Below are 10,427 nucleotides of genomic sequence, written 5' to 3'. Positions count from 1 at the left end.
CGGCACGTTCCCCACTCGTGCGCCCGCGACAGGCATTGTTTCCCAGCTATTTCTGTCTCATTTCCAGCCCCCCGACAGGGACTGCGTCTTGGGAGACAGATGCGGAGCTGGAGCTCTGGCCCTAGGGCAGACCAGCTCCTATCCCTAGGGAGCCAGTGGGTGGGGCCTTGGCGGGCTGCAGACTTGCCTGCCCAGCCCCTGTCGCCTGTCAAGTGTTTGGTTAATCTGAATTGCCAAAAAGAATTTGATTACCGGTGCCACCTCTGGTGCATTCCAGAGAGGAGCCAGCCTTCAGTCGTGCTGGGGTAGACTTTCCCCTCTCCAGACACCAGCAGGCAGAATGACACCTGACTGAATTGTGTTCTGGCTGCAGCTGCAAAGTTAGGATTTAGGGAAGAGGGACATAAAGCAGTGTGAGAAGTTTGCAGATCCTCTTTCCCTGCTGCTGGAATGATAATGGATTCCACATTGTCCTGTTGGAAGGGAGCAGTGTCCCTCCACCCATGTCAGCCCGCACTGACCGCTCCCTGCCCTGCTGCTGTGACTTGAGCTTGTTTTTCATCGGAAAGAGGACTCTTTCGTGAGAGCAAGACAGGAACATTTGCCACAGCAAGCACCCTGCAGCCTGGCTGTCTGGGCCTGAAGCGTTCCCCAAAGTGTTTGTGTGACAGAGCGAGGATTGAACAGAAAAGGAAAAGGCAGGTCACACTTCCAGAAAAACAGATCAGTTATCCAGGCTGTAGTCTTCTCCACGGGGTTTTCCTGCGCTCTTCCTGGCCTTTTAAGAACCAAACTCATCCCACTGGGACAAACAGGCAGTGCTCTGCATTCTGTGATTAGGAAAGAAGGTGACCCATGTGCTGGTGGCTCTGGTCACTGGCATCTTCTTCATAGGATGACTGTGGTGGAAGAATGCTTCCTGAAAACCCTGAAGTAGATAGGTTGAGGGTTCACAGGGACTTCTTGGGGTGAGGGAGTTATTGGGGAGGAATGAGTCACAGCTTCCCACTTACATCGTTTCCCTGCCCTGCATGGTTTTCCTGACTCTCTTCAGAATCTGGTACCAGAGGCTGCTGGAAAGGAGGGAGGGGTGCTACTGTAGTTCAAGCACCATGGCCGCTCACTTGGAAGGTCCTGGGAGGGGACATCGTGGTGATGTATTTGTAATTTTCCACTTGTTTTTGTTTTGTTTTGTTTTGTTTTTTCAGTTGAGACAGGGTCTCACTATATAGTTGAGACTGACCTGGAACTCACTATGTAGCCCAGGCTGGTCTCGAACTCACAGCTATCCTCCTGCCTCAGCCTTCCAAGTGCTGGGATTACAGGCGTGTGCTACCATGCCCGGTTCTTCCTCTTGTTTCTTATTAAAGTAGAATGTGGAAGTGTCAGACCTTACCAAACCTGCATCACCCGTTGCAAGCTGCCCATTGTAGATCCTCTTTCCACTGTATCTCAGGCCTTTGAATACTCCAGTGACTTTGTGACAGCTTTCCTCCCACCTACTGATCCTTTGCAACTTTAGGCATTGTGTTTCAATTTACCTTCAGACTCTATCTCTAGAGACAAAGGCTTCCTGTGCAGTCATCTGCTGTGGACCTGGCTCTGGACCCTGGGGAGCTCTGTCCATGGAGATTTCCCCTGAATTTCAGGGACAGGACCAATTAGGCCTTGCATCTACGGTGGGTTAGATTCCCTTGAGGATGTGTGCTGGCTTCAGAGCAAGGGTCCTCAGGGGCGGTCTAGAGGGCTGACCTGCAGGGCATTGGTCTCTATTCCCAGGTTCCCTTTGTGGACATATCTGAAGCTGTAGGTATGTGCTGATACAAAGCTGGCAGTTTTTTTCTTTTCTTTATTTTTTTTTTTGGTACTGGGATCAAGAGATCAAACTTGGGACCTTGCATATGCAAGGTAGGCAGTGTATGTGGTAATCAACCACTGAGCTAAATCCCCCTGCCCCCCTCCTTTTTTAAAGCTGGCAGTTTTAATGTAGATGCTGAAATGCTTTTGTTGTTACTTAAATGAGGGATCCAGGATGGGAAGCCAGTGACAGCTCTGGGGTTCTTGGGATTTGACAAGAAGACTTGTTGCCTGTTCCTGGGGGAGGAGAGACTTATAGATCTTGTGGGTGCCTTTTGTGACTAGTAGCTAGGATCTCTGAGACAGCTGGCTGTTTGAAAACAGATTCAAGTCTGCAGAAAGCCAGTATGAGATGAAAGGCTTACCTGTCACCTAATGGGACAAGCATTAGTGTTGGGAACCTAGTCTTCTGTGTGTGAAGTTTTGGAAGAGCCGGGCTTGGCCAGAGTATTTGGCAGTGGCAGGCAGATAGCTCTAAGAACAGAATGGTGGCCTGATGGTTGGCTTCATTCATGACTGCTTTGGTGGCAGTGAGAGGCCCAGGGACAGGGCTGCAGCCAGGTGGGCAGCAGGAAGAAATCTGAGTCATGGTATCGGCTGTGGAGGTCTGAATAGTTGCATTGCTGGGTTTGTGGAAGGTCTTTGTGAGGTTCTCTGGACACTGCATCCCTGTGCAGCCACCTACTTTCTCCAGAGCCTTTTCCAGCACCCACAGGGCTGTGAGCGAGCTGAGGCTGGGAGTATAAATTGATTGTAATGGAGTTGGCTGGCTAGACTCACAGTGGCAGGTGCCAGTGTTGCCTTCACTGGGTCCCGGGCCCTCTTTGCAGAGCCTTCTAGAATATGGGCTCTTCATCTGGCTTATTTGTCTTTCTCTGTGGGGGAACATGAACACATAAGGGGATAAGTCATCTAGAGATATGTGCATAGCTTCTCCCTGTCCCCCTGGGGAACCTGCCTCTGTTCTCAGCTGACCTGCCCCCCTTGGGAGACCCACAGATAATCTCCATCTGTAATCCCTGTGGGGTGCTTAGTGCACTGGGATTAGGATTCTGCAGTACATCAAAGCCTCCCAGGGCTGTTTCCTCCTTGCCCAGTGAGACTGAATCTGCAGGGCTGGATATGGTGGGAGGAATGCATGCATTCCAGACATGCCTCCACGTGTCCACAGTGGCTTTGAGTATGTCCTGGGCTGCATCCTGTCCCAGGAGGCATCTCCTTCACTCTGGCACCAATCTCTTTTGTCCAGTCATGGAGAGCATGACTTTCTTGGGGTTCCTGGCTGTGGTTTGCCATTTCCCTAGCTCTGCATGTGTGGTGTGTAAGTGTGTGCACGCGCATGCGTGTGTGTGTTTGAATATTTGAGACAGGACCTCACTATATAGTCAGACTGGCCCTGAACTCACTGTGTAACCCAGGCTGGCCTCAAACTCACAGCAGTCCTTCTGCCTCAGCCTCCCACGTGTGGGATTAGAGATATATATCATGCCTTGTTGCCCACTTGTGTGTGATGGGTTTGCACTCACAGAAAGATGAGCTGGACCCCTACTTGTTTGCCCCTTTTCTCTGGCTGGCAGGGTACCAGGTGGTGAGCTTGCTGGGACAAGCACCCTTCCCACTGTGATTCAGGAGTACCTGTCAGTACCCTGCTGCCAGCCTCTGTTCCCTGTGAACTGTGGCCTGCACTTCCCAGAACCACAGTCTGGGACAAGGTGACCTCATCATGCTTCCTAGTAGTGGCTTTCCCTGAAGGTGTGTCAGCCATCCAGGCTGCTTCATTTGGGCAGCCTGCAGCCCAATCCTAGCCCAGGTGTTTCCTGGGGTCTGAGCCAAGGTGACCTATTTGCTGGGCCAGGACACTGAATGGCTATTGCACCTGCTGGATGAGACTCACACCTCTGCTCTTGGTGCTAACCCATCTCACTCTGTTCCCCAGGCTCCAGCCTCGCCCCATCCTGTGGCTGACATCGCCGTCAGCCCTCATCCCTGAAGACCTGCTCACCATGTTTTATGGGACTCACTTTGTCATGTCTCCGCCCACCAAGAGCAAGCTGAAGCGACAGGGCCAGCTGCTGTCCAGCATGCTGTCCCGGACGCTGAGCCACAAGTACCGGGACCTGGACTCTACCCCATGCAGCCTGGGTGCCAGAGATGACCCTGCGGAGCTGTCCACCCAGCTTTCAGCCCCAGGGGTCCTGAAGGTGTTTGGAGACAGCGTGTGCACGGGTACCCACTATAAGAGTGTCCTGGCCACTGGCATGTCCAGCGCCCAGGAGCTGGTGAAGGAAGCCCTAGAGCGCTATGCCCTGGACCCCGCGTGTGCCGGCCAGTATGTGCTGTGTGATGTGGTGGGCCAGGCCGGGGACCCTGGGCAGCGGTGGCAAGCCCAGTGCTTCCGGGTGTTTGGGGACAACGAGAAGCCCCTCTTGATCCAGGAATTATGGAAACCCCGAGAAGGTTTGTCCAGGAGGTTTGAGCTGAGAAAGAGGTCAGACGTTGAGGAGCTGGCTGCCAAAGATGTGGATACACTTACAGCAGGTGAGAAAGGGGTGGTGGGGCCAAGGACGGGGAGGTGGCCAGGAGCAGGGGGCAAGGAGCAGAGGAGCACTTGGGCAGGTGTTTTCTTGGGAAGAAGTGAGTGGAGCTGCTGTGGGCCTATCTACCACTGTACTGTCACTGGCTTGGACACAGTGCTTTGTCTCACTGGTGGTATACTGCTGTATCTCCTAATGGCTTCTGCAGTGTTTTAGGCCCAGTCAGTCCTTCTTGTAAGTCAGGTCACTGCCCAACCCTTGTTACACATTGCCCACATTGTCACATGTGCCTCACAGAGCCCTTCACACCTGGTGAGAATCCCAGGGACAGGCATTAGGTGGAAAGGCAGTGGAGGAGGCTTCCCACCTGCATGGTGTCGCAGTGGGGCTGTGCTGAGTGTGTGGGTATGCAGGGGTCTGTGGGTGCCCAGGTAGTCAGAGGCCATTCTTGGGTGAGCCCCCACCTGGAGGCAGCTGGTTATAGCCTTTCTGCCTGCCCTTGAGCTTGAGGACCTGGTGGCCTGTGGCCCAGCGCTTCGTGTTTAGTGCTGACTCTGTAGGTGGAAAGAAGTTGATTGTTTTAATAGATAGATGCCATAAAAGTGATTTTTTCAAATAGCAAAGGATTACTTAAGCATGTTTTGGATCATATTTGACTTTTTCTTAGTTTACTGTAAAAAAGCCATTGTCCTTACTCAAGCCTGTGGTCTTGGCCTGTTGCCCATAGGAGGACGAGTAATGGCTCACCAAGCTTCCATGCTCGGTTTCTTGGTGTTTTAGGTGGAAAGTGGCCTCTGGTCCTTGCTGACATCTCGGGTGCCTCCTCAAGGGGTTATGAAGCTGTGCTTCCTTGAGAGCCTCTTTGCCCTGGGGTATGGCATGTGAGGCAGAGATAATGGTGGAGCTGTGGGGCCTGGCCTGACCAGGTCTGGTTCCTGATCTGGAGGACAAGATGACATAGCAGAGCCATGAAAGGCTTAGTGAAGCCAAGTGTGCTTGTTGCTGCCTCTGCTGCAGTACTCAGTAAGTCATGCTGAGGGACAGTGTCAGCAGTCCCTTCAGGAGGCACACAGACAGTGACGTGCAGGAGGGGCTGGGATGGCAAGGGTGCAAGGTCTTTATGGTGGCATTCTTCTGTTGTTGGTATCATTCAAAATTGCTGGCAGCAACCAAGAGCACTCAAGTCTCGTCAGATAAGCACCCTGCTTGCCCCACAGGCTGCTGTTTACAGGGGTTTGATCTGCCTTTCAGTGATCAGGGGGACTTTTGTCCGCTTGGTGCCTCATTCCATGAGACCTGGTATGCTAAAGAGGCAGATGATGGAGGCACTGGGCACTGCCTTAGTGTAGAAGGTAGCAGTTTGGTTATTCTCTTGCTCAGTCTTTTCTCCTCCATTAAGTGGGCAGCAAAGGACAGGCTAGATGGGGTTACTGCAAGGCTCAGTATTGCCTACCCTGAGGTAACTGTGCTGTGTCACCTGAGTGAGGCAGAACTTTGGAAAGCCTGGTCTGCCTGCAAAGTGGCTGCTGGCCTGTGGGGAACAGAAGGGGTCAAATACAGGTTGCAGGATGCTGCAGTTTGCTCTGTTTGCTGCCCTCAGAGCTGCTTCTTTTATACATGTCAAGGCTAGAGGAAGTTCCGCGGTATGCAGCCTCTTAACCCTGGTGGCTTTTCAAGCCTTCCCAGTAAAGAGCCTATTGAACTGGCCAGTCCAAGTGACCCACTTGTTGGGTAGCAGCAGGTTGCATTACCTGTCCAGCAGGCCTGGGCCCTGGTACGTCCTCTCTGGCTGACCTTCTCTAGGTGTTGCCTGGACACCTATTCCCATTCCTGGTATGGCTGGAAACTTCAGTGCATGGTAGCCACTTCCAGGCCTCTGCTTAGGACAGGGATGGTGCCCTGAGGGACAGGAATAGAAAAGCAGGCTCAGTGAGCAGACCCACAGACACCAAGGGACCCTGAGTTCTGCTCAGGTGACCTGACGGCAGGTCGGGACCTGACTTAGAGTTCCCCCAGGGCTCTGGCCTGTACCCGGCTCTCCTGATGATCCCTACAGTGCAGACATGATGCATGTGCATGTGGTCATACACATGCATGCACATAGTGACATATAATCCCCTCTTCCTGGGAAAGAGTTCAGTGCAGCTGTCTGTGGTATGGAGGTGGCTGCTCCACACATTCTCTCAGCCCCTTCCCACACTCTCTGGGAAGTCGGGACACAGGGGAGGGAAACCCTGTGGCTGATCTTGTGCTCCTGATGGCCTCTGTGAAGCTCAGTGTCCCCCTTGCTGGCAGGCCTCTGTGGGAATAGCTGTGAGACAGAGACGTCCTGGCTCTGGAGAAGGGTACAGAGGCAAGGGGCTGCCCACTGTGGCTGCGTAGTGATTGTGAGCCCTAAGTGGAAGAGGGGGCACTCCCCATCCTTGCCATGCCACACCACTGTGTCCTGGCACATCTATTCTGAGCCTCCTGGGCTACCAAGGGGGTTGTGTGTCCACTTGTCCTGAGGGAGCCCCAGCGCAGGCCTGCATGCTGCTAGGGCTCTGTGGTGGCACTTGCTGCAGTGAAATGAATGCTCACAGGCAGGGGAGTACTCTTGTTTTCAGGAGGATGGAAATCAAGGTGGCATTGGATGCCCATAGGGCAGGCTGGGCAGGACCCCAAGGATCTGGTATACCTTTCCCTTTATCTTCTCTCCCAGGGCTGGGATGAGGCTGCTCCTCCAATAAGGGAATGGTCAGATATGCTCTGCAAAAAGGTGGGAGGCCTGTGAGTATGCTCATGTGTGTGCATGTGTGTGTGTGCAGATGAATGCAGCTGCCCCAGGTTTCAGGCTCTGGGGTACCACATCCCAGAGGCTTCTTGTGCCAGTTCTCCTTCCCATCTCAGTAGCCTCAGGTTTCCATCAGCCAGTTCCTGTCTTAGAGGGCTGCAGCTGGAGTGGGGAAGGGGAAAGGGCTGGTAGCTATTGAGTCACTGGATTCCCAGCAGACCCCGCTGAGAACAACTGTGGGGATGCTGAAGTCTGCACCTGCTGGACGTCAGGAACTGCTCAGCTGTGGCTGCACACCCATAGTCACGCACTTTTGGGCTTAGTTTTCTTTAAACATGGCCCTTCCCATGCAGCTGGATTCCCTGCTTTCCACACTGTCATGATACAGAGTCTGTGCTGGAGAAGGAGGTGGTGAGGAAGTGGCATTGTCTGGAGAGCAGCCATCAGTAGTTCCCCAGGGTCTGGTATTTGGGGCCCATGCCATGTGGAGAGGCCCTGGGTTCTGTCACTGAGATAAAAACGACAGTCAGGCTCACTGTGGGAGGGTGACAGCAGGCCATGCTGTTTTTGTCAGCAGCCAGAGGTGGGTGAGGGAGAAGGCTGTCTGCCTGCCTGCCTCACCTCTCTGTGAATAGAGGGAGGGTGTTTAGACTGCTCCCCGACTACCCTACTGACTGTCTGTGCTGAGACCCCAGCTGTGGGAGTTGCCCTGGACCTGGGAGCAGCATCTCTGGCCTCCAGACCCATGAGCCCCAGCTGTAACTACCACATGCTTCTAGGACATCACCATGTCCCCTGGGGAGACCTGGCCACTGGACTCAGCCCAGATGAGCGCTGTCAGTGCCCCGCACTGAGCACCTTCCTGTGTGTTACACCTGCAGCCATCAGACCTGCTCTGATGGCCCACAGGCTCAGACCTGGTACCTTCCAGAGCAGGGTCTCTTTGCTTTGGGCGTCTTCTTTGTAAAAAGGCAAGTGTAATGCAGGGTGCAGTGGCATGCACTTACAATCCCAGAACTTTGGAAGGCTGAGGCAGGAGGATGGCAGTTGGAGCACAGCCTTGGCAACTTAGCAGCTTAGCAAGACCCTGTCTCAAAGTAATTAAAAAAAAAAATTTAAGTGCTGGGGATGTAGCTCAGTGCAAAAACCTTGGGTTTAGTAACCCTGTACCTACCCTTCCACATACACACAAAGTATGCACAGAGAGGTTTTAAGGCACCTGAGGTTGAGGTTATGTCTATGGCTAAACAGAAGCCAGGAATGCTGTGGTACCCGTCACGGCTTGTGACTGATAGGATTGCCATCAGCTGCCTGTGGAGCAGTCCGGTGTACAGTGGGCATTCATTTAACCTGTGGGAGGCTTGGAGCCTGGAGGAGAGAGAGCTGCTCTGTGGTCTTGGCCTTGGGGACCCATGAAATCTGTCTTTGTGGAGGCTGAATCTCTGCTGCTGGCTTTGAGGTGGCAGGTGGGGGCAGACCTGTGTCCTTGCTGGGTGCTGTGTTCTATCGTGCCACTTTGTCATCTGTGGGCCAGCAGCAACATGCATTCCCCAGGGGACAGCCAGGCTCACACCCATGGGAAACCACAGGTGCCTTTGTGTTCCTATGTGTCCTCAAGCTCTTGAGCCTCCTTCTGTCACGTTCTTTGGGAACTTTTTTTCTTTGTAGTGGATCAAATTCTTAAAACAACTCTGTCTTGGCATGAAGGAGGTGATCTGGATTGTCCTTTGGGACTAGCTGCTTCCTTTCCAGTGTATCACCAATGATAGGATCGTGGTGAGAAACATTCATTTTATGTGGTTTGGCTAAAAACAAAACAACCCAAATCTTTTCACTAAACTGAAACTTCTAGTAATTGAAAGACTTTTTTGGGGCATTTCTAATTCAAGGAGAAAATTAAATCAAATGGTATGCTGCTCACGGCCGGAGTCATCCTTCAGTTCACTGCTTAGATTTAAAAAACTTCCCTCCCTTTACTTTCATCACAGAAGCACCATGTCAGAAGTCCCACCCTGCCCCTGGCTGAGCTCGGGGACAGCAGAGAGGCGTCCAGCAGTGTGCCACAAGGAGCCACTGTTGGAGATGTTTCCTCTTGACACCAAAAACACAGGGATGTCACTACTGGTGTAAGATGTTGAGAAAAACATAAAACATAAGACAGATTGCCAAAGGTGTGGTCAAGGTGGACATCTCAGGTGCCAAACTAAGTAACTGACAGAGAGCTTCTCACACGTGATGAATTTAATTAGAATGAGCATTGCAGTAGGAATACGTGTGTCATAATAAACTATGTGCATGTGTGTCCATTTGCCAAAGAGACAAAGGGAGAAAAAAAATTTTTTTTTTGTTACCAAGGCTCGAACTCAGGAACTTGTGCTTGTGAGTCAGGTGGTGGCACCACCAAGCTAAATCCCTGGCCCCTAGAAAGGCAGTTTTAAAGGAGAAATGAGTGTTTAACAGTTGCATAAGTCATCGTTGGCTGTGGGGGGCAATAATAAAGAAGGTAACAAGCCAAGGTTGGATGGGTAGTTGCTGGGCAGAAGTCCTTATACAAGTGTCTCTGGAGTGTGGCCAAGGCCCTGGTGCAGGGCTGTGGTTCTGGAAAGTTGCCTGTGATTGTTCTTGTCACCTGGCATACATGCTCGAGATCCCCTCTTCTGTAATGCCCCAGTATTATTTATTTATTTTTATTAGGATTTAACACAAGTGACTCCATCCTTATCGTGGCAGCTTTCCCAGGCCAGGCTCTCTATCCTCTCTAGTGGAGGCAAAGAACAGGTGGTTGTGGAGGCTGGGGATGGCTAAACTACTCTGCAGCTAAAAGGCTCATTTCCCTAAAGTAAGATTAATGTGGTCAAAGTCAAGGCCTAATCAGAGCCGAAAAAAGGGTAAATTCCAGATAATGATTTCCCGGTGACTTAAATGAGATAGAAAGTTCTTCTTCATTTCCTGGAAAATATTCATTGAATGGCCACTATGTGTTAGACACTTGACTAGGTGCTGGGTAGGAGTAGAGAACAGTTGATGGCCACATATGGTGTCATGTGCCAGTAATCCCACCTGTTTGGGAGGCTGAGGCAGGAGGGTTGCAAGTTTGAGACAACTTAGCAAGACCCTGCCTTAAAGTAAAATTGGGGGTGTAGTTGAATGGTAGAGTGCTTGCCTAACATTTCGGAGGCCTTAGATTGTTTTCCTCATTAACTTTATTGGTACATTTAAAGCAAACAATGCAGTTACATTTATCATTGGGATCGTACCTTTAC

The 10,427-nt window shown here is 51.8% G+C and overlaps 1 protein-coding gene across 8 annotated transcripts in view; it reads left to right on the top strand.

Moving 5' to 3' along the window:
- LOC104875337 (monocyte to macrophage differentiation factor 2) overlaps positions 1 to 10,427 on the top strand; it is a 116,960-nt gene that overhangs the window by 54,929 nt on the left and 51,604 nt on the right. For all 8 annotated transcript variants that reach the window (XM_019210463.2, XM_019210464.2, XM_019210466.2 and 5 more), the window contains one exon: positions 3,794 to 4,395. In XM_019210463.2, coding sequence (XP_019066008.1) covers positions 3,794 to 4,395 — 602 coding nt within the window. The remainder of the gene's footprint in view (positions 1 to 3,793; positions 4,396 to 10,427) is intronic.

This window comes from Fukomys damarensis, unplaced genomic scaffold (genome assembly GCF_012274545.1).
Source record: "Fukomys damarensis isolate Sample0158 unplaced genomic scaffold, DMR_v1.0_HiC HiC_scaffold_17, whole genome shotgun sequence".
Taxonomy (NCBI): domain Eukaryota; kingdom Metazoa; phylum Chordata; class Mammalia; order Rodentia; family Bathyergidae; genus Fukomys; species Fukomys damarensis.
The sequence above is the reverse complement of the archived record's forward strand: the minus strand, read 5'-3'. Positions and strand labels throughout refer to the sequence as shown.